General features: G+C 40.0%; 1 protein-coding gene across 1 annotated transcript in view; it reads right to left on the reverse strand.

Annotated features, from left to right (window-relative positions):
• Positions 1–840: 840 nt before the first annotated feature.
• LOC146330283 (uncharacterized) overlaps positions 841–27,775 on the reverse strand; it is a 41,398-nt gene continuing 14,463 nt past the window's right edge. The window contains exons 3-5 of the mRNA XM_084715806.1: positions 7,307–7,487; positions 7,074–7,120; positions 841–1,231 (exon numbers count right to left, since the gene is read on the reverse strand). Of these exons, the coding sequence (XP_084571932.1) occupies positions 985–1,231; positions 7,074–7,120; positions 7,307–7,487 (475 nt within the window). The 3' untranslated portion in view covers positions 841–984. The remainder of the gene's footprint in view (positions 1,232–7,073; positions 7,121–7,306; positions 7,488–27,775) is intronic.

A 27,775-nucleotide genomic window follows, 5' to 3' on the forward strand; every position in this document is an offset into this window, starting at 1 on the left:
GTGTATGGTGGGGGGGAAACATTTTTGTAATATGAATCCACATTCACATTTTATGCAATTATTCTTATCAGATACCAGAGGCGTGCAGTATAGCCATAGTTTTTAACATTATGGCGACATCTTGGCACGCTGAACTCCATAAGCCCAACTATTCAGCAACAGACCTATTCTTTACTACACACACAGACAGAACGTCATGAAAATACTTTGAATGTGTATGTATTAACTACCTAAACTAAAATATACCACACAATTAATAATTAATTAATAATTGGACTACATGTTGTTAACTACACCCCAACACTGCTCATTAGCATTCATCCTCTGGGCACCATGGAGATCTAATCAACATTTCGTGATAATCCGTTTAATATTTCTGCGATATTTCAGTACGGACCCAAGGTGGACCGACCAAGAGAGCAGCAGACCAATGTAAACTGAAACAGCGATTGATATGTAAATAAATGATTAACTGAGACACATCATACAAAGTAATCCAGTATGTTTGAGTATTATTTTATCAACATGGTTACCTTCTTTTCTCTATGGTATGATAGGTTTTCCGCCTCAATTTTGAATACAATTCCTCATTTAAGCAGATAAAACACATCTACATGTTGCCCCATCTTCGTTTCTTATCTGCCTACCAACCAGCTAAACCCACCGAGGAGGAGCACTTGACACTGATTTCACATCATTGTCTGTGAGCGACCTCATCCTTTCCTCTTCTCCCTCTGTGGCCCCCTCAGTGAGATCTGTAGGCTCACTCAGCCATGCGTACTGACGTCTAATCAACAGCAATTAACCCTGGCCTCGTTCACGGGCCGCGGAGCTAGGAGATAATGAAGACACCACAGTGTTTTTTTTAGTTTTTTTCACACTCTGCTTTTGTCACCCAGACGCCTCCCTCATGGCTGACTGACAATGGAATGTGATCAGCAGACTCGGGGAAAGTGGACCCTCGATATTGCTGCGGCTGCTGGGTCAGCGCAGGCAGAGCTGTGATGTAGGAAATAAGATACTGTACAAAGTGGGAGGCTGTTTTGATTTCCGGAGTGGATTTGCCGTAGTGTAAGTTGCTATATACATAGGAGGAGAGCTGCTGATGTGTGACAGACCTTGTTTGGGGTGTTTTAATCCATTTCTCCTCCCTTGTTCCAGAGATAATGGAGTTCCTGGCCAATCCTTCCTCTGCATCTTTGGTCTCCCTCCAATCTCGCTGCAGGCCGACCTAGACAACAAATAGGCACAGGACACATCCACAGCAGTGTTATGGTCTTTTGTTTGAGACAAAGGTATTTTGCATAACAGAGCTAGCGAGGAGATCTCAGATGGAGTTTTGGAAAGCACCTTGTAATCTTCAGCAGAAGGACGATTCAAGTGTCAGTCAATCTCCCCTGTGAAAAGCAGGCAGGCTGGTTGGAGCCTTGGATGCAAAAATAGCAAGGGAGATAGAGGACACCCCTGCTCTACCCCCACAACTGACCTTTGAAGAAAAATGTCTACATCAAATACTCTGAATTATCTATTCAAATGCCTGGAAACAATCTTTAGACAATGACACATCAATCAAATGCTCCCTGAACCGGGGCTGGTTGTTTATATAAATGCTGTCCATCTGGGGGAGAGATCTCGGCAGCGTTACATCTCTTTTTCTGTGGGGAGATGGCAGAAAAAAGAAAGAAGGAAGTTCATAGAAAAACTTAAAAATTCTGCTTTTTTTCACTCCTCTCCTTTTTTTTTTCTCAAATCCCAGCGTGAATGTGTCGGCGAGCTCGTGGTATGCACCAAGATGAAAAGTAGAGGCCATCCCTTTGAAATCCTCCTCAAGTCAAAATTACCATTTCATTTCAACTCCAGCCAGGAAACGGAGAGCGGGGCCACTGCTAACTGCTTTGGGCATATCGTTATTTATTGTGTGTAAACTTTGGAGGAACATTGTTGCCTGGGAAAATGTGTTGTGTGGGTGGTGGAAGTGAGCAGTTGGAGCAACCACAAAGGGAGAGATCAGGCCTATTTTCTCTGTAGGAGGAACACATAAAAGTGAAAATAATGCCCATTATTACAGAAAAACAACATCAGACTTCTTTGCTCATAATTTTCTAACAGCCAAGAAGTTACCACTGAAACTAAACAGCCAACCAGTTGACCCTATTTAGGTAACTGCATTATCATTTTTTCCTGCTCTTTTAATTAGTAAGCTTTCTGTGTTAAGTGGGCCATTATCTGAGCTGGAAGTAACTGCTTTTTCCATAGTGGTCATATTAAGTCTGTCATGTCGTTTTATTTAGTTGGCTTTATTTACCTCTTCACGGCAGGGGGTTAGCATTACCTGAGCTGTATATACAGTACAGTGGATCTACTCACAGAGACCTATGTTTTTAACATAGTGATACTTTGATCAAGTCTTTTGAAAGCAACTGGAAATCAAATAATTTTCAAATGCATGTCCTTAATTTGAGCCAGAAAAAGGATCAGGAAAATGACATCTCTCCAGATCTCTGTCTCTCGGTAGTGTAATTACTGGTAGCATTTCGTTTCTTGGTTCACATTCATTGCATGACATTAGGCATATTTGTTGCAGTTATGTAGCCTGGCAATGATCAGATTATGTCAAAAGTGGTTATAGTTCTATCTTATTTTTTGGCTGTATCCATACATCAAGAGGCAGTTACAGTAATACTCCATCCAATACCACTCACCCCTTGTCAGCTTGAAAAGTAGCAGTAATAGGTTTGGAGGTTGCTGCTTTATAGTCCGCAGAGACTGTAGTTAGCTTTGATTCATGTTTGTTTAAATTGATTCTAATAATGACAAGTTTAAACAATGGAATATTAAAAAAGCTACGAAAAACTCCTAGCTACAGTTCTGCAACACAGAGATCTCAAATACTGTTTTGTATATCTTAGGGAACTGCTCTTTTTAGATCACTCACTGACTTAAAGGACCAGTGTGTAAGATTTATTGGCATCTAGTATGAACTTGAGTACCTCTCTAACTTATAGAGGTGGAAAGGCTATATTCTTAATAGAGGTGTCAGTGCACTTCAACTCAAATCTGAAATTTGCACGTACTTGGACAAGCTAGATTTGATGCTTCACAAATACAAAAGCTTATTGCTGTCTAATATGCAAATGCAACCGACAAAGACACCTGAAACCTTCAGTGCAGAGTGATCAGTACAGAGAGACAGAGAGTTAGCATTAGCTGATTCAGACATTACTAGTTACATGCAAACAAGCCAACCAACAACATAAACATGTTGACATGTCAGCTAGTCATCGATTTTGGTGCACAACAGACTCCTCATCCGAGGCTCAAATACGTATGGCTAAATCTCTTTGATGTTTTCTTCTAAAGCTAACGCTTGCCATCTCAATGTACACTGCTATTTCACTGGTCACCAGCCCACCCTTTTTTATATTTTATGGGGGAAACAATACTGAACAAAATATCAATCATACTTTAAAACATGCCTGGGAACTTTAACACAAGTATAGGTAAGGCTGATGGAAATGTCACAAACCAAAATTGCCATCCCTACAACACTACCAATATGGCTAAAAGATTAGAATTCCAAAAAAGTTTAGAGTTACACATTTACTGAAGATTAAAAGAAGTGAAAAAAACCTAACTGTCTTGTTTGTAGAGGAAGCAACAGTTTGAGTGAACTACCTGGGAGGAATTCATTAAAATACAACAGGACTCCAGGAAAGCAAACAGGTCAGAAACAAGCTGCAATAGGGTGGTCAATGAGGGAGCTAATACAGAAAGGTTCAGACTAATGGAAGAGCAGGGGTCGATGTTTCTAGTCTGCTAACCAGTGCCTGTTCACAAGTTCAACAGGGTCTTGTGGATTGAGGCTGTAGCACTGCTTGTAACCATATTTTTTGAAAAATGCTGAATATAAAAAAAGTAATGATAATAGCAGAAAAGTGGATTGTGCTGCTGGAAAGATATCTTGGACATTTTTGTTACTTTTTCTACTCTGAAAACCTGTCACTATTGGAATCCACTGTATGTAAAATAAATCTTTGCTGACCACTGACCTCTACACTCAATAATGGAGGAAACTACAAACATTCTATACCTACATGTCAAGTCTATTGGGCACATGTCTTTAATAACTGATTGGGAAAGTATCGTTTTAAAGCTTCGCCAATCAAAATTATTATAAAAACAATCAAATGACTAAATGTAATGTGAAAGGAGTCACTAGTAATAACCATTGGGTCATAAATCCCTTCCCCTACATGTTTGGTCATGGGCTGAAAACATCCATGTATACATTGAATACATTTTTCTCTAACATGATTTCTGTCATTTTAAGTTGTCCTTGTCACGCTGATGTTTGCTCAAGTGCTTATTTTTCTGATGAGTTTATTTTAACTAATTTTTAATTTTTTAAAAAGATTACCAAGTGAGGCAGCTGGATTCGCAAGATCACCTGATTTTCTTGATGGAAAAGTTTTTTTTTTTGCTTTTCTTTTTACCAGCTTTGGCAAGAATTTGATCGGATACAGACAGTCCATCCAATCGCCGCCAACCACCAGTATCTTTAGAAAGTGCCAACCCTTTTACAAGCAGTTTCTAAGGATGATTTCCCAGATGGTTCTGTGTAACAAACCCTCTGGCTTGTCACATTGATTAAAAGGGGGTTTCACGTCATGATTGACAGCTAAGCCCTGCTCAATACTGTGGCTCCAACCTCGATCACTACTGCACAGACTCTGGCTACAAGTTACATCATCAGTGCAATATGACGGTGCCTGTATCCAGGACATTTGGGTTTCACTTTTGAACACTGGGAGGAAGTGGAGACGTGGCATCTATCTTTATAAAATCAACTTTAAAAACCAACAGATAATTACCACATTATTTGTCATCCTGTTGAAGTCCTCAGACTGCTGTAGCACCTTTCAGTTGGTCATTGTTGTGGTTTTTCGACCTGCACTCAGCAGCAGCAGGCAGATAGTTTCAGCGTAAAAGGTTCTAATAAACTGACCGATTACAACCTCCAAAGAACCAAACAGAGAACAGATGCTAGCTAGTGAACTCAGTGACCCATTTAGCATTCAGCCATACTGTGTTGCTGAAAACAATAGTGAATATTCGACTTGTCATGTGAATAGAGACATGGCTTCAAATTAAATCTAATGTTGCTCTGTGGTTGTTTGCTAACTGCTTATTTGCTGACATGTTAACCAACAACTTTATGAAGTGGTGACAATATGTGTTTCCAGCTTGATCTGCTGCCCCCTAGTGGACAATAATTTAATGAATGCAACTTTAAAGTTTGGATGAGAATCATTTTAATAATTTGCAATTTCCATTCATAGAGGCTTCATACAAAATGAAAACCTCACTGCAGTTTGGCAGCACAACTGAGCTGCTTTAGTAGAGCAAGAGGTTAAAGTAAAAACAGAAAGAGATAGAGAGAGAGGAAGAAATTGCCATATATTATCACTAAAGTCATGTCATCCTGTTCTTCTCAGGTTATCCACATACTGTGTGTCAGTTAACATTCAGAAGAATATAATTCACACCACCATTTATACTAAAAACGCTGTGTTATTCTTCACACATATGATTACTGTTATCATAGTATTTAATAGAATTAAGACCACAAAGAGAGGGTGTGGACAGAGCCCAGTTGATTCATGACCAGCGGGGAACCAGTAGAACTTTGTTGACTGTGTTCTCGTCTAACAAAAAAGTACATCTAATCTTAAACATATGGCCGAAGCCGGGGATTCATGCATGACAGCATGCAGAGTGTGGAAAAATACTGCTGTTGTCTTTTTTTCTCTCTCAAAAATTTATGTCTGCTCCTTTACGTCCTGGATGTTTTTGCTGTTTTTTAGACATTTCAGCAGTATGACACATAAACTGTGCATTTTATTTAACAAATGAATGAACAATCTGATCAAGAACCGTTTGATTAATCCTCGTAAGGACCTTACAGTGTATGATAAAGGGAAAGATTGGTATGCCCAGGGACTCACAAGTCTATATGTTGTAAACTCAGATGGGGCAAAACTACACATATCCTTTACTTAAGCATACATTCAAATGTACAAAAAGACTCCAATGACCACACCAACCTAACCTACTCTTTGGTCTTGTTATATCTTTTTTGTCTTGTTACATCACTTTTGGCCTTAATACGTCATTTTCGTCTTTTATGTCATAAAAGATGTAACATTTTCAACTTCAGCTCTTGTTATGTCTGTCATATGTGATATGCAGTGATAAGGAATTGTCTCTTCCCAGTTTTATTGTCACAGGTTGATATTGGCTTTGTTGTTGGGAAGGCAGTGTGCAATGACAAAGAAATTTAAATAATCAATAATGCCCCTCAAACACATTAAAACTTGAGGTAAAAATGTAAGGAGTATAAAGTACAGATATTTGTGTTAAAATATAGGGATTTAGAGTATAAAGTTGTCAGAAAAATAAAACTCAAGTAAAGTTCAGACCTGAAAAATCTACTTAAGTACAGAAATTAAGTATTTGTACTTAGTTACCTCCCATCTCAGTGTATACTGTGTCTTCTTAGGCCTATAGGTTGCAACACTGCAACTGCAATACAGATGAGATCTATATTGGAAATTTATAAGCAAGGTTCTGACAGAGAGGATGTTTTCTGACGTGCAAAGTGAGAAAAGAAGGTTCTCACTGTGGTCTTTTCACATGACTTGTTACAATTTAACGAAGTGAGTCACAATTGGTCTGTAATTCAAGAGTCCAACCATCCTGTTCTCGCTCAGTAACATCATCTTGGCTGTCCTCGGAGAAATTCTGCAAACATGTCAGTTGAAGGAGTTGAAATGCAAGCTGGGTGTTGCATATATATTTGGACTACGAGGGCTTGTTCATTTGTTTTATCTATCCCACTTTTTGTGTCCTCCACCTCAATTTATTTGTACTGGCTTTGGAGACATCGGACTTGGCTGTAGCGCTTATATATTTAAACAAGGGCCGTTGAGGGGAGAGGGAAGTGTTCGACTAAACTCTAGTCGGGTCTCCTCAAACATTTAAACACAGCTCTGTTCGCGGGGTGAGATGTTTACCTCAGCTGTTCTTTCCCTGCTGCATAGGCCGCCAGTCTTTCTCGGATCTGGAACAGCAAAGAAGAACACAGAAAGTCAGAGAAGAGGAGTGTCATAGTAGTTTGAGGCAGTAAACAAACCAGCTGAGAGAAACACAAACGTAAGAAAAAGACAGATGGAAACAAAAGGGAGTCAGTCGAACCAGACTGGATCATCTTACAGGAAGCACACACTCTGATACTTCAGCCACTGACCTCTTGTACATGGGAGTGGGGGTGGAGGCGACAAGGGCTCCGCAGGCCCCATCTGCATGGCTTGTCCCCGGCTATGTGGCCATGTGCAGCCCCTGGCCCCATGCCAGCGCCCAACGCCCCTTTGTGGGGGCCAGAGTGGCCGGTTGGGGTCTGCCTTTGATCCCAGGCCAAGTATTCATCTCTAAAGGAAGAGGAAGAGCAAAAAGAGAAAGAGGGAGAGAGAGAGAGAGAGAAAAAAAAAGATAAACAGAAAAAAAGAGGGAGGGGGGGACGGAGAGAAAAAAAAAGTCAAACTCTGCTGCCAATTATTGGAAAAACATCAAGGTCTTTTCTGTCTGTGTAAAGAGAAAGAAGAGAAAAGAGGGAAGGGGAGGTAGGAGAAGAGATAGCCATTTGATGGCTTGGCTCTGTGTTAGTTGGAGGATTGTGGCGAGTCGAGGTGAGGCGAGGCAGAAGCTGACCTGCAGGAGGTGATTACAGGTGGAGAGAGGTATTTGTCTGGCTGCTAAGACAGTTTTGTTTGGTGTTTTCTTTTTTCTTCTCCTGTGTGCCCTTCTTTATCTTTGCTTCTTTCACTATCTCTCTCTTCCTCTTGTTGTTGCCATGCTTATCTGTGCCTTTCTTTCCGTTACCACCGTGTGCTGTTAAACCAGTTCACAAGGACAAATAAAGGTCACCTCTTTGTCTCTGTCGAGGTGTTTCTGTCTCTGTCCATCTGTCTGTCTGCATCCCTCTCTCTTGTCTTGAACTGCCTCACTACACACACACACACACACACACACACACACACACACACACACACACACACACACACACACACACACACATATAGAGTAACCAAATCCCAGAAGCAGGAAGTGACCGTGAATGACAGGCTGGAGACTGAAGGAGCACGTCAGACAAATGATGAGGATGTCATGACAACAAACAGAGGAGAGGATTACACTGTTGTCAGTAAGCAAGACACATTTTAAAGTCCATGAAGAGCAGAAATAATCACATAAATGATGCAGGTTACACTTCCACAGCACCTCTAACTTGGCCTAACAGGCTCACAGTTCTTTCTTTTATTCGCTTTTTTCTTATTCAGGCAACAGTTTGGCTTGATGTACATGTTTTGTTTTGTTTTTCTGAAAAAAAAAATCACATCAAGCTTCACATCACTAGTCAAAGCACTCTACACTCTTGTACCTCTGGCTAAGTAGGATCAAATAACAGGGTTTAATGACTTGTTTGGTGTATTTTTTTGGTATGGGAGGTGAGAGTGTTACTTTAGTGACAACCTGTCAACCTCTTAGGCTGTCGTCACTTCCAACCAAACAAATGGAAGAACAGCTGAAACGCTAGGATTTAAAGGTCCAGTGTGTAGTATTTATTGGGATGCATTGGCAGAAATGGACAATATTCTTAAGCATATTTTCATTAGTGTAAATTCATCTGAAAATAAGAGTAGCTGTAATTTCCTTAGCTTAGAATTAGCTCTTTATACAACTGTATCTATAGAGGGAGTGGGTTCCCTGACAAGAAGGCTGCCATGTTGAGCCCCCATGTTTCTACAATAGCCCAGAACAGACAAACAAAAAACACTGGCTCTAGAGGGGGCCTTTCACATTTTTTTTTTTTTTTTGCGAGTTTCATCACACTGTAGATTCACTTAGATTCTTGAAAGGGGAGGGTGAAGCAAAACTTGGTTGCAGTCATCAACCTCACCAGCAGATGGCAGTAAATCCTACATCTGATGGTCTTATTATTATTATTTTTATTATGATTATATTATTATTACAACCTGGGTTTGATTTTTGTAGTTTTGGGCATCATTTTCACTGCATATGACAACAGAGACACAGTAACACACACTGAAGTGAAGTCTGATGTGAAAAGAAATCAACTGTAATCAAACTGGTAGTATAGATGGCGAAATTATCTAGCCTGACTGATACTGGATATTTAAAGCCAATACCAATATTAATATATGAAATTTAAACAACCTATAATAATATATTATCCAACATTTGTTTTTTTGAAATACACCCATTATATAGAGATAAAATTGATAATTTGGTAATTAATGGACCAGTATATAGGATTTATTGGCATCTAAACGTGAGATTGCAGATTGGAATCAGCTGAATACCACTCACCTCACCCTCCGCTTCTAAGTGTGAAGGAGAACCTATGTTGGCTGTGAAACGTGCTTGGCTTCTGTGGAAACATGGCGGTCCAACATGACAGCCTCCATGGGAAAGGACCTGCACCCTCTGTATTTATGAAGGGCTCATGCTGAGGTAACAAAAACACAATAATTCTTATTTTCAGGTAATTTTCAACTAATGAAAACAAACTTATATTCCATTTTTGCCATATTCTACCAATAGATCCCCTAAATTCAGCAGAATCCCCCTAAATCTTCCACACTAGGCCTTTATTGTGAGAAAAGTATATACTGAGCAGAACATTTTACAGTTGCAAAGTGATGAAAAAAATGAGATCCAAGTTATAACAGGCTGGATTGATTCCTCTGAAACTACGAAATGACCTGAAGTGTTTGATTCACCCAAAAAAAGTGGTGACACATTCGAAATTTCCCAAAATATTCATACAGACAACATACCACATGTCCTGTACAGGTAGGACACACAGACAATGCTATATGCTTTCAGCAGCAGTTACTTTTATACCAAGCTTGTGGTGAGGCATTTGGTATAAGTGTCCGAAGCACTGTTCATGTGCATCACTTGCCTCCTCCACCGCCTTCGTCCTTGTGGACAAAGAAATAGAACAGACAATAGCACATGCATTGATCACCAAGGACGAGTTTCCATCGCTGTCTCTCCCTCGGCCTCTCCCTCTCCCTCTGTCTCTCTCTGTAATTTTCCTTTCATGGCTGTTTTTCCTGCTGTCTCCCGAGACCTTCTCAGTCGACGAGAGAAAGCACAAACTGAACATTAAAACGCCCTGCAGCCCTTTAAACACTTGTCATTTGTCCTTTGTACAAATCATGGCAAGAGTTGCTATAGAGACTGATCTTTTTTTTTTTTTTTTTACTTTTTTTTTAAACCAATTCTTGTTTCATTGAGTTTGCTGGTGAGACAGAGAGAAAGAGAGGAGGAGAGGAAAACAGACAGCGAGCGAGAAAACCACAGTCAATTATGAGTATGAGGGAATGATCAAAAACGAGCCGTTTAAAAATCCAATTTGCCACGGGGGTGTAAGATGAGAGATGAGTGAAGGACAGTCAATGTACTGCGGATCTCGGTGGACATTGACCAACATACAGCTTTTTTTTTCTTCGAGAAGACAGATGAAAGGGATGAGAGTTTGCTTGGATATTTGGTCCACAGTTTAATCATGACAGATGAATAACTTTTCTTTAATTAGGCTGAGTAATTTCAGCATGCTCTTGCTCTGTTTCTAACATCTTTCCTGTCTGGTTCGGCATCTTGTTTCATTGTTCAGTGTATACACCATGTATGAAAGCCTGTAAGAGTGCGTGTTCATTAGACTCCCGCTACCTGCGCCCAGCCATGGGCGTTTAATTCAGCGAGCAGGCAGGGGCATTATCACACACTACCATCACTAATCCCCATGGAATGAAACACCGACACTTTGATGTCTGCCAAAGAACACTGCTGTAGTATTTGGAGGCAAGACCGCGCATCACGTACAAACCATAATTAACAATCTATAGCTGGACTCAAGCCAGGCAGAGCAGTGGAGGTGCAAGGAGGGTGGGAGAAAAGAGAGAAAAAGGAGAAAGAGAGAAAGACACTGGTGGTATAGAGCCAGAGGCGGGATGGTACAGCTTGAAAGGATGTGCTATATATGTGTGTGTGTGTGTGTATAAATGTATGTACATGGCGGTTGAGGTCAGTGTTGGAATGTCACGCAATACTTTTACTCAAATACTAAACTCAAGTGCCATTTTGAGCGACTTCTGCTTTACTTGAATATTTCCATCTCATGCTGCTTCATACTTCTACTGCACTACATTGTGGAAGCCAGGGTTGTACTTTTTCCTTAACTACATTTATTTGACATAATTTGCTTTGTTTATACACATTATTAAAGGTCCAGTGTGTAAGACTTAGGAGGATTTATTGACAGACCATGGTGGAAATGGAACACAATGAACTGCTGTGATTTCGTTACCTTTTGAGCCCTTTATATCTACACAGGGTGCAGGTCCTCTTCCACAGAGTCTGCCATGTTACTCTGCCACATTCCTGCAGAAGCCAAGTCTCCTACACCAGTGATATCCAGCTTGAGACCCGTGGGTCAAATTTGGCCCCCTATAGGGTCTTGTTTGGCCCTCTGACCATTTTCTAATTCACAGTGAAAATAAACTGACACTATTTTCCCAGGTATGAGGGACAGATAGTATGTTCAGTTTAGTATGACGGGAGATTAGGCTGCAGTGACAAAGAAGGCTGATGTGTGTGTGATGGTCTTTCAGGCTGTGCAAAGTGCTGCAGGATCAGATGCTGAGCTATGCAGGAGAAGACACCTATTCACTGAAGAGGAGCAAAAGTTTCAAAAGTGAGGATAATTTGGATCCCATAAATATGAATGTCGGATGAAGCGGAGGGTGGTATGGCATGTTTGCAATCTGCACACTCACTGTTAGATGCCACTAAATCCTGCACACTGGTCCTTATAAATAAAAATGAACTAGTAAATTATAATGTATTATCATGGAATAAGTCACCAGAAGTATATAGAGTAATAAAAAATTATATTCATGTTTCTACTTCTAGAAATGTTTTGGATCAATATGTTTTGTGTGTTTATTAGGTAAATTTGATTTTAAAAATACTTAAAAACACAATAAAAAATGCATCACTAATTATAATCAGGAACATTCTGAATTGGCCCATTCTGCATAATGAGTACTTTAAATTAGTACAGTCTGAATGTTTTGATGCTAATACTTTTGTATGTTTAATTAAATAAGAATATAAATACAGTATTTTACTTAATATTTCATATTTGATTGATCTTGGAGGCCCCTGTGGACAAAAGTAGTTGTGTAACCACAAAATATAACATTAAAAATAAAATTATCTGAAGAAAAATCTCCTCCTTCTTCTTTTAAACTGGCTGACGTATGACTCACTGTATCTTTGCTGGGGAAAATGTAAATACAGGCCAGTTTTATGGGAAATCAGTGAGAATCCAACCCGGTGGCAGGCATTAAAAACAACTAAACAGATGATCTTTTGCTTATGCTGGTCATAGAAAGGCATCAGTAATAAACTGAGATGTTTCATAACCACTTAAAAATTCGTCAACCAAGTAACTGAGTATTTGTTCACTGCAGTTTTGTACTTTAACTCAAGTAAAAGATACTTCCTCTACCACTGTTTGAGGTAGCTGGAAGACAAACCATCAGTGCCTCTCAATGTGGAAGTGTTTTTTCAGTGATCAATGCTGGACTCACACTGACACACACACACACACACGCCTGCTGTAACAACAGTGTTGTTGTCTCAGTAACAACCTGCCCGGATCTCAAAGAACACAGGACGATGAAGTGAATCCTGGACAACAAAATAAAGCCGAGTGGCCAGTGGGTAGAACACAAACCCCTGGACTTTTTGTACTTGATGAGGATGTGGAATGAAAAATTCAGGCCCTCCAACGCCAACTGGTGCTGAGAAAAAGTCCCTCAAACACACACGCACACAAAGCAAGATTCCTCATGCCACCTACACACATTCTGGTGAGAAAATGATATCACTGCGTGCCAGTGTTCATCACAACATGTGTGAGTGTGTGTGTTGCACACACACACACACACAGAGACTATAATACATACACCTCGTGTAAGAGGATAAAACACCAAAAAACCAAAGACTTTCATCACAGCAAGTGAGAGAGGATGTCAGAGATTTTTTCTAAAGATGAAAGCGAGGGATATTCTCTCATTTCGGCTCATCTCTCCCTCTCTCTCTTTCAAAATCCTTGAAGTATCATCCAATGTATCCAAGAGAGAGAGAGAGAGAGAGAGAGAGAGAAAGGGGGGTAAAAGTTATTTACGTCCCACGCTGTGTTATGTGGTCTGTCACTTCTCATTTTCTCCCAGGGCTGTCCAACTGGAAGACTTCAGTCAACTCTCTCCAAGCCTGTATTTGCTGAGGTAATTACAAAGTGACAGCTTCAAATCCTCTACCACACACACACACACGCGCGCGCGCACACTCACACGCACACACACACACACACACAGCCAAATATGGATAAATATGGGAATATGACTCTGTAGCCTTTCCGATTCTGAGCTCAGTTAGGTGAAACCTGAGACACGCATCTCCCATTTCATTCAGCTAACATAACAGCATGGACATCCTTTAATGGGGCAACATGTAACAATTGCCCATCCAAATCAAGTGACAATGACTCCTACACTGTAAGCTGATCAGCTGTTTATAACTGTCAGATGTCTGTTGATGTAAAGCCTGAACACAAAAGCCCACTGCTCCAAAACATACACACTGGGGTTGGAGTGTAACACATTGCTCAATTTAACTTAAAGATTTACTCCTTCTATAAGATGATTAATGATTTATTACAACTCATCATCAGAAATTTACTCATTCGGTGAACATTCTGCGTTAATTTGAACTCCAATAAACATGGAATGAGCAAAAATGAATACAAGTTATGGGCCGGGATAGCAGCTTAAGCATTTATTAAAAGAGAAGCATGTTTCCTTAATCTCTGATGACATATCATGGTCATCTTATGATTTATTATAATATAAATATTACAGATTTCTCCTTTAAATGTAACATAGTGCTCTCAGCAGAATCCCAAAAACAGTATTCAGTGATTAATAATCCTGATAATTATATAACATGGGGAGGAAACTGAGTATAATATCAATGACATTTTTGTTGGCTATCTGCATTCCCCATAAAACATATGTGGGATGCAAACACACACACACACACACTCATAAACACGTCCACCTCCCATATTCACTTAGAGATGATTGTAAGAACATCTTTGATCTTTTTTTCCCTTTCTTCTTCAAGGAGATGCATTGCCTGTATACGTAATCCATGACAGACATAATGTGATTTGGTAGTATCTCTAAATGGCAGGGAAAACCAGCTGACAGAAATTAATAAGTTACCACGGCGATGAAGGAACTGGAGGAGGAGGGGTTGGGAGGAGATGGTGGAGGTGGTGGGCTAACCTGGCAGCGAAACACACAGATCATCAAATTATCTTTTGAAGCATATCGTCATGGTAAAAGTCGCACGCACGCTGAGCTCAACCTGCCCTATCTGTAGCTGCACACCACGCCAGTCTGTCGTCTCCAGTTTGGATCATTACTCCAAAAAATGAGGGCGGTAGAAGTCACAGGCTCGATGTTGATATGAAGAAGCTGAGGACCTGTGGGGACCTTTGTGCCTTGTTTCTGTCACCTTTGTCCAGATCTACACAAGGATGACTTTGGCTCAACACTTTGAGCTCACCATCGGCCCCATGATTGATGGGAATGTTAGTTTCTGTATGATTATGGTATGTGCTGCCTGTAGGCGGTGGTGGACAAAGTATTAAGATCTTAAGATCTTCAGTAAATGTAGTAGTACCACACTGTGGAAATACTCAACTACAAGTAAAAGTCATACATTCAAAACCCTACTTAAGTAAAAAGTATCATCAGAAAAATGTACCAAAGGTAAAAGTACTTATTGTGCAGTGAAATGGTCCCTGTCAGTGTTCTACTATTATAGTTGTGATCCACAGATTTGTTTATCTACTGTCCAGTTAGTGACCAGTGTCCAGATTGTTGTGATTAGTTGTTAAATATAGAAGTAGTTCACTTAAAAACTCTGTAATATGAATTCTTTTTCCAAACACAGATGTTGACAGCGAAACCTCAAACCTCAAACTGGTAGTATTCAGAATACAACTGTTAAAAACTGAATTTTTGAGGGGATTACTTTGTTTTTATTGTATTTGTTCTAAAATTCATATGAAGCACATTTCCCATAAAGAGTTTTTTATAAGTTATAGTATTTAAAGTTATGGACAGGGGTTTTTGTATATGCTGTACAGTTTGTAAAGCCCCCTGTAGCCAATTGTGATTTGGGGTTTTATATAAGTAAAATTTGACTTGGCTTGCTTGTTAGTTTGGCTAACCAGCCAGGTAATTAGTGTAGCTGAAATGTCAATATGAATAGCTAATTATCCACAAATATGATCTGTTCATTCAACACGATTCATGTTTTATTCTTTGGATGTGTGTGGTGTACAAGAGTTCCTCTTTGTAACCTGAGTTACAGTAAAGTCAGAACAGTAAAGACATCTAAAAGCAAGTGTTAACTACATTCAGAGTGACTCAGACAAATAGGCTCTGCAAGACAATTCTGAACTACTCCAAAAGTAATTCAAAGTATTTAAAATCTGTTACTAAACTTGAGTGACCTCATGGAATATGTTACATTTCAGAACAGTATTGTAGGTATGTATTCAGTAATCTGTGGTGGAATACGTTTTCAAAGTAACCCTCCCAACACTGTCTGTGGTCAGTCACAGTGTGATCCATCCTCCCACTGGAAGAAGTCTAATTTTCCTGTGTCACCATGACATCATTAGTGGCACTATAGTAAATGATAAGCAGAAAAAGATTCAAGTTTGACAGGATGCCAATTTATATTTTTTGCTTCGATGGCAGACGATGTCACTTCTTTGCTGGCCATCCGGATGGATACACTTCCATCAGTCATGTTCACGTGGCTCCGCCCACCCCTACATTGTTCTCCATTTTCCCTGCGTAGGCCAACATCGTTTCCTGGCAACAGGGGCAAACAGCTGCACTTTGATGGGAAAAGCATTACGTAAATGTACCACAAATCGGAACAACAGTAAACAAGTGTGAAAGCAGAGCAGCGCGGTCACGGGGAGGGGGGACAGTTGAGCTCTGGTCTGTACAGCATGTGAAGGCTCATTTATTGTATACCTGTGCAAGTGTGTGTGTGTGTGTGTGTGTGTGTGTGTGTGTGTGCATGTCTGTAGTTAAGCTACTGTGTGTGTTACATGAATTCCTCCTGCACAAGTCACAACATCTGGGTTTGATTTGCAGTCTGACACATATAGAAGACACACAAGTAAATAAACTAATCATAGATTAAACTTTATCTAAGCATTGAAACATTTAGAGAAAAAAATGTGTGGATGTAGAGCATTGCACAAAAGTTACTTCACTATCAAAACACTACAGATAAAGGAAAGGATTTTCAAGGTGGCAGTGTTGTTCATGTCCAGTGGGGAAAAGTGGGCCAGATGTGGCTTTATGGGTTGCTGTTGGCTTGGAAATGTGTGTGTGTGAGAGCATGAGGAGACAGAGAGCGGGATAAGGGAAAGCAGAAAGAGAGAGTGTGAGGCAGCAAAGGAGGGAGGTATGTCATGCTCGCCAAACCACTCAGCAAGACTCTGATTTATTTGGCAACTGCTAGATGGTGGTCTGAGTACATGAGGCCACCTACACCAGTGTCTGACCTCTGACCCACTTCAACTCCTGAAATGAACTCAGCTGTCCTTGCTAAATCTACACCCAGACAGCAGGGATGAGCTGTTACTGGGGGGAACACACACGCACACAAACATACCCACAAACACACAGAGACACACATGCTTGCATTTAGGTCATGACAAACACATTCAGGTACGTGTGCATGTACCCAACCACCCACACATGTGAATGCAGCACATGGACATCATCAGACAAGGTGGAAAAAGACTTCACATGATGGAGCAGGAAGAGAGCGAGCTAATTTCACTTTTACATTGTGGCTTTAAAGCCTCTGTAAACTGTATTTCTTAATAACATTAAATAAGAATGATTAAATGAGCAAAAAATAAAGTTGAATAATCCTAGTCATTTTTAATTAAGAGGCTAACACTATAAAACTTAATTATAACTATGTGGGTGTGGGTTGATCAGACTCGCAGGAAACATAAGCACACAACCCACCAACTGTCGTCCAATTTTGATTCAAATTTTGCTGAACTCTGACTGGTGCACAAACATTTGTGACACCATCTTTTTCCAAATGAGCCCCTCCTACCTTTTCAGTCAACTGAGAAAGATGAAGATGAAAACACATATGCAGAAATATGTAAGTATTTTTATGTAGGATTCCATTGCTGATTGAGATTGAACAGGTTTTCAGGGCCTTTAAAACATTAGTTTACTCAAATTACACAAACATAAAAATGTTTTTTTTTCTCACCAAGTCCAGTACTATTTTGCCAAACACACAGTTCTGATTTTATTTGGACCCGTTTTGAGACATCTGTTGCTGCAATTTAAGCATCCAATGCAAAGACAATTGATATTCTATTTTAATTCTCACAGCATTGAAAATGTTCATTTAAAACCAGCTTGTTTTTCCACAAGATGCACTGTCAAAAGGTTATTTTGACTATTTCTTCAGTAACATGTGGCTCCAGTTCATAGTCAGTGTTGTAGTGCTCGAGTTTGGTCTTGGTCTCAAGACCTGTCTCGGGACCACTTTTTGAAGGTCTCGGTTTCATCTAAGAATCGACTGCATTTTGACTTTGTCTTGTCTAAGACAAAGACAATTTGAGATTTTCTTTCAAGACTGGTCAAGATCACAACCTCTGGGATATTACTAAATTGGCTGTGCATCGCCTAACTTATTTGTTAACATCATTACTGTGATTGGATGAAACCTTCCCTCTTGAAATGCAACCAGGAACTTGACTGATTTCTAATTCGAATTTGAACGCACTGCAAGATAATCAATGTCAGATGTCAGTTAAATCAGCATTTTCAGCAAATCAGCACTGAAAAGAAAATGCATAGCAGTATGTAAATTCTGGACTGCAATACAACTGAGACAGCTGGGACTACGTCAGACGTCTCATGCCACTTACAACAGAAGCATTAAGAAGGGCCACATAAAGCTATATAGCTAATATATATATATAGTTAGGTTACATCAACATGAACTAAAGTCAGCTCTGACATAAACGTGGCATGTCACCACTCTGACATGCCTCACTTGGGTGAGAAAGGTAGAGATGTGACAGCAGTTGGTCTTGATTCAGTCTCAACCCTTGAAAATATTGTTCTCGTCTCAGTCTTGATAGACTCTGGTCTTGGTCATGACCATTGACATATATTAGAAATAGAAAACAACAAGTCCCCAGAAGTGAAGCCAAAGCATCTTAATCACCCCCTGGTGGCGGGCTGCAGTATAGGTCTTAAATCCTGCTTCCTCCATGTCAATAGACAGAACATGGGCAAAACTAAATCAAAGTAGACCTTAAATACATTTTGCCACTTTAGGTAGGTCTGATGTGTGTTTGAGTGTTCATTTTGCTCACTAGTTTGGTTTTAATCAGTTATTTAATGCTGTAAAACGGCAGTTTAAGCTCATGATTGACAGCTGATCTATGCTTACAATTTAGTCAGCCAGCTGTGTGGGTGGGAACTCGAAAGCATGGCTCCAACACCGGTCACTACTGAACAGACTCTGGTTCCAAATGACATCACCAACATGCGACATCAGCGCTCGTATCTGGAAAATGTAGCTTCAGTTTTACAGTAAAGTGGGAGGAAGTGGAGCCGTGATGTCAATCTTTATTTACAGTCAGTTGTCATGACTTAAGGTGGTCTTTACTACAACACTGACGGTCAGGTTTGTGAATTATTCAGAAAAACAATCTGAAACTTAGAAATCTCATAGTCTGGACAAATACAACCAAAACTCTCTATGGAGAAATACTGATAGAGGTAAAAGAGAAAATATGTAGAAATTCTGTTTTGGATAAAAGGACTCTTTAATGTGTTTTGGGCCTTGTTCTCTGACTTTTATCCTCCATCTCTCATTCTCCTCTTTACCCATACAGATGATTCTGTGCTGTGACCTTGGACACACACACACACACAGACACAAACACATACACGTCCATCTGCTAGTACTTAAACTGGTGTAACTCTCTCTCTCCCCCCAGTTCTCGTCTCTTCCTCCCTTTGTCATCCCTATTGTTGTTTCCATGCCTTTGAAACTTAAAAATATCCCACCCCGATTGTGTTCTGTACATTTTGTTACCATGGTGATTGCCATGTAGAGCAAGCAAAATGAGCGTGTGTCTGTGTGTGTATGCATGTATAATGTGTGTTCATGTGCCAGTAGCCGTGCTATCAGCCAAGCACAGATTCTAAAGCTATTTTCTGAGGAAACAACAATAAAAGGAGAAACACCCACCATCCCCTTTCTTTGATTTTTCTTACCCCTTTTTCTCCTCTTCTCATCTTTCTCATTCTCCATCTTTTTTTTCTCACCCCCCTCGCACTCCTTCATCCCTATCTGTCTCCCCTGCCCCACTCCTCACTTCTCACTTGTCCTTCCAGCCAGTACCTCCCTCTCTACATCAGCCGTCAAACACCCTCCATCGTCCACCTGCACCCCATGGCAACAGCCAAGAGAGGAGGCGAGGAGGAGAAAGACAAGGAGATTGACAGGTGGTGTCTCAGAAGGTCTTGTGGGAGTTAAACTGGTAGTAGTGATACTGAGTGACTGGCCCACACAGTGTGGCTCACTAATGACAGCAGCATGGTTATACACACCGCTGAGGTCGCGGAGGTCTGGACCTTCATATTTTTTTCTGAGGTGTATACAATAAAAGTTATTAAATAATGACCTAAAAATAACTCAAGATTATGACTTACACACACACACACACACACACACACACACACACACACACACACACACACACACACACACACACACACAAACACATATGTATATATATAATGTATATGTATGTATGTATGGATAGACAGATAGATAGATAGACAGACAGAGACAGATAGATAGATAGACAGACAGACAGACAGACAGACAGACAGACAGACAGATAGATAGATAGATAGATAGATAGATAGATAGATATTGCAAGACAATGCTAGTAGAGGCAGAGGAAAGAGATACAGGAAAAGATGAGGAGGCAGAGAAAGAAAGAGAAAAGGTGATGGAGATCAGAGAGGAAGAGTAGGTACCGCCCACTGCAGCCAGGACAGGATTAGCATTATGTCCCTGTGCTGTTCAACAAACACAAACTGACCTGATCACATTCAAACAATGTAATAACCACAGAGACATATTCTGTGGTATTTGACCAACACAGTGGAATCTATAGGCTCAATTGAACAATAATATAGCATAATTATAGTATAACAATAAAGTATTATTGTATGAATATTGAATGAATATTATTATATAACACATATTTTGCTCATGTTTATATTGTTTGAGACAAATTTCTACAATTCAAGTCCTAAATTATACAAACTCAAACATAAAGATAAAAGAAAGATGATATATAATTTTAGTTAATTACTTGACAGAAGAGACAAATGAGGAGTCACAGAGATTTAGTCATGATTACATTTCAGTGGTGTCTGTGGGGCGAACTTCCTTTCACTTGAACATATTAATTGAACATTGCCAGTATTAATTTCCAGATGTTTTGTGATTATTTTAGCCTCTCCTCTATATTTCCAGATTATTGTGTTGATCATTCATTAAACACTCAACATTTATCCTGATCCTGATGCTGTTCGACAGATCATGTATGCTGCAGCCCACTGACGTCATTAAAGCTACTGATATCCAATTTTTGCTTTCCAAACAACTTAAATTGCAAATCAGGGAAACTGGCATAATGACGTGAAGAAGTCGGCATGCACCTCATCACGACCAGTAGCCTGAGACACCAACACACCATACTGTGGAACCGGCTTTAATGAGGAGTACCCCTCTCTATGTGTTTGTGTGCTGCTGTCTGACATTCCTGGTTTTTGGCTTTTTCTGTGTTCATTTCTGTGCTGCTGTGCTTGTGATGAACAGGGATTTATATTTTATGTTTTGGTGACGTCTCTCCTTGAAATATGGGCATGCCTAACTTCTTGGCAATGCGTCTGCACACATGCCTCAGTAAATGTGTACACACATTTGGTGATGGATAGATATTTCAATTTGTGTGTATTCTTCTGTGTCATCAAATTAGATGCATATTATTCAGCCATATGATGTCCCCTCCTGTTTTGTGTACATGTAATCACGCACATATGCAGCTCTCTGTGTGTTTGTCTGTGTTTAAAGCCAGGCAAGCGCTCATTCCCACTGATCAAGGAAGCAATAGGCTCTTTTAATGCAGGGGTGGTCCCCATGTGCATCCACCACCCTGGGCTGATCAAGGGCAGAACAGCAAGGGAGGAGCAGCCAAAAAGGCCTGGTGGGTCTGTTCATCTGACTGAGTCAGCTTGTAGAAAAAGTGGATCTCAGCAGCCTATCACACTTAGGCAGGGATTACTGAAACCACAGAATGATATTGATTGATACATTTCTTCCTGGTTTCAGTCTGTTAGTTGATAATATACACCCTCAGGGAGTTATTTGAGACACGCAACAAAGTGCTGAAACAGAGAGACAGAGAGAGGCATCTGCCAAAATACAGGATCTGATGTTACTGCAGACACCTGGCTTGGGTGTTAAATGATTATTCTTTTTTTTTATTACATCTTTGGCCTAATTTATGTAGCTTTGGCCACGTTTTTGTCAGTTATTCTAACAACTGTGCTCACAAAAGTAATTTCTGAGATCTGGGAACATCATGACATCACTACAAACATCTAACATGGAAAAAAAAAAGTGGTGCTTGGTGAGATGATCAGATTTGTTAACAAACAACAGTTAAAACATATTTATTTGAAGGCAAACCTGAAATTTAAAGCGTGATAAATGTCTACAATGGACAGTTGAGTAAGAATTCACTTTCTCTTACAAATTAGCTTTGCTAAACTGAAAACTAAAACTGAAACTAAAAAAAATATCTACGACTGTTTGTGTTTCTGTCTCACGGCCAAAAGTGGAAATGGAAAAGCCCAATGAGACCCAAGTTGTTGCAAACCAGAATGATTCTATAAACCTATTTTAATTCATGTTTTGTAGCAGGTATTATATGGTTGGTTAATCTGAGCTGCCTGCTGCTGCTGGAAACAAGGTTGATGAGCCTGCAAGTCGTAAAAACTAAAACATGAGCTCAAAGACGCTAAAATTTGTTAAAGCTGAGAGGAATTAGTGCCAGGATTTGTCCCTATATGCGACACCTTACATGATAAACTTAGTTCCAGGAAGCATTTTTATGTTTAAAAGATGTTTAATAACTGACTACGGTCACTGGTGAAAAGACAATCAGAAAAGGTTCAAAGGAGAAAGCAAAAAACTATTTGAAGACGTTGATTTAACACTGACATTTGGACCATATTTCACTTGGATTTGCAATATTGAAATTTTCGTCCTCTTAAATACGCAAATAATAGCCTATAGTCACCTCTGAGTCTCACTGAGAAACATTCAGAGTTCTCAGTTGAAAGATGGAAAAAAGACTCCAGTCTTCTGGATGAGAGTATTGAATTTAAGTCATTCATACACTGATGATATACTGGATACACTGGTGATATAATGTCTCTCTTTCAACCTACAACTCAACAGATGATCAGATCTGCTCTGATTAAACAAATTTATGTTTTGTGACACACTGCTGTTTGATTTGCATTTTAGCTGTTTGAAAAGATGTCTTAGACGTTCAGACCAAATATCACCAACATAAAAACTAGGCCAGACAAGGTGAGAAAAAGAAACCGTCGCCCTTTTTGTAGATATAAAGAGAGAAAACCAGATACCCAACTGTACAGGAGTCATGGGCGATAATGCAGCTCTGTGCTCTCAGTCCCGAATCGCCTGTCACATTTAAGACAGTGGATGGTGTGTGTATTCCAATAAGCTTCTTCTAGGAAGTCCTGTGTTTCCCTGGTTAGTAATTACCTCGCCTGGAGACTGACCAGGGCAAGAAATAAATCTAAACGTGTGTGGACTGGATAATGGGAGATCTAGAGGGATGATGGCTTTAGCTAGTGGTAGAGGTGACTCACACATGTGCACACACACACATAAACATGTACTCACATAGAAAGAAACTGTCCTTTAATAGCGAGAAGCGGTGAAACAGGGATTTGAGACAGGAGCTTTCTCCTTAGCTGACTGATAAACTCCTGTTAGCAAGTCCTGCAGCCAAATACAGTCTCCAGCCTGTGTATATGTGTGCACAGCAGATATAATGTATCCTCATTCTCTGCTCCTCTAATACTTGTAGCGCTGTGCAGCCATTGAGCTATTGGGTCTGATCACTTCTGATACCGGCTCTCTCTCCTCCACCTTCCCAATCCCTTCAAACAAACTTGTTTTAATGAAAATACATTCCTGAGCTTGGCAGATTTAGCGGATTTTCCTCCCACTCTCATCCCGCCTTCTCTCCCCAGGATTTTTTTTTTTTTTTTGGTGGGGGGGAGAAAAGTGCTGAAGCTCCAGCTGGAGCAGCAGTGGCAGCAGCCCATTTTAAGAAGTGCTGACGCCAGAGCACTGAGCATTTCTGTGTGCATTCAAGGAATGAGGAATGCATCTCCAACCAGCTTAGAGAGAGGCAGAAAGAGGGGTAGAGGTAGGGAGTGGAGAGGTAGGTGGAAAGGAAAGGAGAGAGAAAGAAAGGTAGAAATTAAAGAAGATCTGAGTGGTAGAGAGAGTATTACAGAAAGACAGGAGGAGAGAAAGAACTCCAGTCATGCAATGTGTTGCACCTTCGCCATCAATGCAGCTCTGTTGTGCTAAACAATCGAGGACTCCCTTGTTGTCAATACCAGGACAACAGCAGACTACTGAATCCTTATTCTTGACGCTGGTATGGAGCAGAGCATAAACCTGGTTTATTTGCCCTGCTTAATGTGGATTCAAAGCTCTGATTATTGCAAGCATGTAGGGTGGACAGCAAGCAGGAACCTCGGGGGCTGATAAATTAAGCCAGCTTGGAGGTGCCAAAAACTGCAGTTCTTCGAATGCCCATTTGAGGCTGGCTCCAAAAGTGAGTCAATCCCTATAAACCCCCGTATTAAAATGCTCAACTTAACACCAGAAATAATCATCTTTACAGCTTGCAACAAAAACAGTTTTGGTCTCTATAGTTAACTTTTATTCACTACGGTTTTTACACCCATATTAGCACAAACACGGGTAAACCTGCCAAAAATAGATAACCAACCTTTTTCCCATTGCCAGTAGACAAGTCTGCCTTTATGTTTTTTTTTCTAAAATGTGACGAGACTCAATTCATGTCTGTGCAGGAGAGCAGAAAGAGGTTTTTGTGTCTGTGTGCTCAGCACTGTTGTAGCTTCTAAATGAATCTCTTTAGTTTGAAGTTTAGTTTATCTGCTGCATCTCTGTTTGTTCTTTCAGGTATCTGCTTTATTCTACTGTTTCATGTTTGCTTTCAGCTGATAGGAGTCATGTTAAGTTACTGCTGATTAAACCCAACATTTCCTGATTTTGCAAATTCATATTAAAAGCTTTTAGATAAGTGTGAAGAATTTATAGAAAATTAAATGTTCATCCACAGTTCAGCCACTTCACTAAAGATGAGCACTTCATCAGTAATTACACACCTTCAAGTAAGTGCAAACTCCACCAGTCTGGGCTGATGCAACGAGTCAAACAGAGTCAAGTCAAGCAGCACATGTGGATGAAAAAGGAGCAAAAGAGTTGCGTTTTTTTACTGACAGAGACAACAAGCCTTCAATGCCTCCACTGGAAAAGGGGCGAAAGTTAGCGTGCATGTTTCCATCACTGCTGATGGGAGCTGGAGCCAATAAATAGCTGTGAGTACTGCAGAGTCATTTGACCTGAGAATGAATGCAGATTGTATCCTTTTACCATTAGTGTTTTTTTTTTGTCCGGTAAAAGGGGTTTAACTGTTTAAATTAGATTAAGGTTTTAAGGTACCCTTGAATACAAAATCGACTCATTGAAATTGGTTGAGAAAGTTTTTTTTATCCATAAAAAACCTACCTCCCCCATTTACTTGTAGGAGTTCGCATGCCAGTATGGTGGAGATGGTGGAGGCGTACGCTCCAAAGACCAATGTGGCATCTACATCTATTGTCTGTGGTGGTGGGTCATATTTTTGTTATGAATTATAGGCTGTTCAATCAAGGGGAAGTAAAAATACTATGAAACCCCATTTTATTTCAGAATGCTCTGGAGAAAGAACGAGTTGTTGACAACTGAAATTCATATTTGGTGGGTTATGCACATCATACAGAATATATCACAATTATTCAAAAGGCTGTAAGGGGTGACATATGGTGACAAAATGGTGGGGACCAGATCAAGCCACAGACATTCCCAGACCACAATAATCCACAGCAGATGATGCCTGCCACACATATGTGCTCCATGAGGACAGTGGCTTTGATAGAAACCATCATGGCCACACAGCCATGATCATTATTTCCTGCACACTGATTTACTGTACATGCTTCTGTGATGTACAGTATTTCTAATAGCTGATACCATGGACTGTGGGTGAACCATTCCTAAATATGCCTTAAAACCACGTGAATGCACCTAGTGGGTACTTTGATTTTAACTCAGAAAGATAAAACGTCACATCATGAGCCAACTGGCAATGATAAGCCCTTGGTCGGTTAATGCGAGGAGTGACAGCAGCTCCGGAAACAGCGACACGTTGGGCCAAAACCACAGCTCTCTCTGTCTCATGGCTGCTACACACAATTCCTCACCCTCTACAGACTCCACAGATCCATCTATCCATCCATCCATGCATCGGCACTTGGTAAAAACCTCAAACCTCATTCGCAGGGATTGACATGCTAAAGTGTTGACCTCCTACACGGCTGTGAATAGCGGCGGAATCCCTTTCCAAGGATTGCTGAGGTAAGCCTGACAGGCCAGAGGTCTGTCAGCAACCACTGGCAGGAGGATAAGACAAGGGGAGCCGTCATTGATAGGACTGGTTGCACTAATTGAAAGCGAAAGGTTTCAGAAGGGCGAAATACTGTGAAAGGAATATTCCAAATGGAGCGTTTTTGTGTAACCGGTTATGAATAGGCACACACACTTATTTTAGCTTAAAAGAGTGACAAATTCACAGTTGATAAGAAGCCTTGATGGATGAATGTTTGGGTGCAAGGCTTACCTGCATGAATTTGAATCCTGCTCTAGGACACTCAGATTTGACAGTAATGAGAAATTACATGTCTGTGGTATCTGTTATTAACTGTTTTTTTTCATTATTCAGTTTTCAGTTGCTGTCAAGTCAAACCATAAACAACATCAATTAAACAACTGAGCTGTCAAACAATTGAGGAAAATAAACTGCAAGAGTCCATCTCCGGCAAATAAATATCCAAGGAGGAACAACTGCACGATCGCCCCGTCTGGCCGGACCCATGAAAGTGGCGCACAGCTATGTAGCGGAAGGGAAAGGTTCAGTGCCGGTGAAGACGCCACTTGAATGAGGAGCTGGTGTGACCTGTTGAAACTTACACTGGTCCTGTGCAACTGAAGACGCCAACAACAACAGAGAGGCAGCCGGTAAGATGGCAGGACTAGAAGCCTAGGCTGTGCCAGACTTTGTCCGAGCCATTGCTGTTTGCTACCGCTAGCTTAGCCACGGGGTCGGTCGCTCTGCAACACGTGGCTAGTGTGTTAACCCTTGGAGAGCATGTGGCTAGTTTACCTACGGTGTCAAATGTTTGAAGATTAATAATATGCTGCTTGTGAAAGAAATGGGTGTTACTGAATGCATTTAAAGGGCTTCACTTTAATTGCAAATTGATACAATGTGTTTAGGATTGTAATTTTTCAATTCATGATTGGGTGTTTAAAAAACATTTCATAGTTAAAACATTTTGTATTTAAAATATTTCATATTTTAAAATACTTTGCATAATTTAAAAATACTGTACTGGTAAAGAACACATGCCTGCATAACTTAAAACATCATATGATTTCATTCGATTAATATAAATATGATAAATATTATAATAAGTTTGATTTAAAATATTAAATTACAATAACTGCTAAAACACATGAAGTGTTAAAACACATGATTGGATGTGAAGCATTTAAGTTCTTTATTTGCATTTTAATATAATTTAAGGTAAATTAGGGCACTTATATGGGTCAAAATATTTAAAGGTGTTTATTCATTTGTTTATTTATCTTTGGCACTTGGTTGCACTGATTTAATGTTACATGTTTACGGGCAGTGTTTAATATTTGTCTTTTTCTGAGTTTTCTTTGTTTCTGTTAAAGGCTTTTCACTTAAATGAACTGGGTGAGATAAGTGAACTAACTGAGCTAGGCACTAACTGAGCTAAGTGAACTATGTGATCGAAATGGACTGAATTATCTTCAAATAAAAGAAGGAAGAAAAGGAAAAACACTGTTTCATCATTTGAGTGAAATCCAGTGAATTCTGAGTTGGGATTTTCATCCTTTCAAGTTGGGAATTTGCACAGAGGCTTAAAGCAGAAATCGACAGTTGCAGTTTGGTTAAATTTAGGCA

This window comes from Lutjanus erythropterus, chromosome 3 (assembly GCF_056507025.1).
Source record: "Lutjanus erythropterus isolate fLutEry1 chromosome 3, fLutEry1.hap2, whole genome shotgun sequence".
In the NCBI taxonomy this organism is placed as follows: domain Eukaryota; kingdom Metazoa; phylum Chordata; class Actinopteri; order Lutjaniformes; family Lutjanidae; genus Lutjanus; species Lutjanus erythropterus.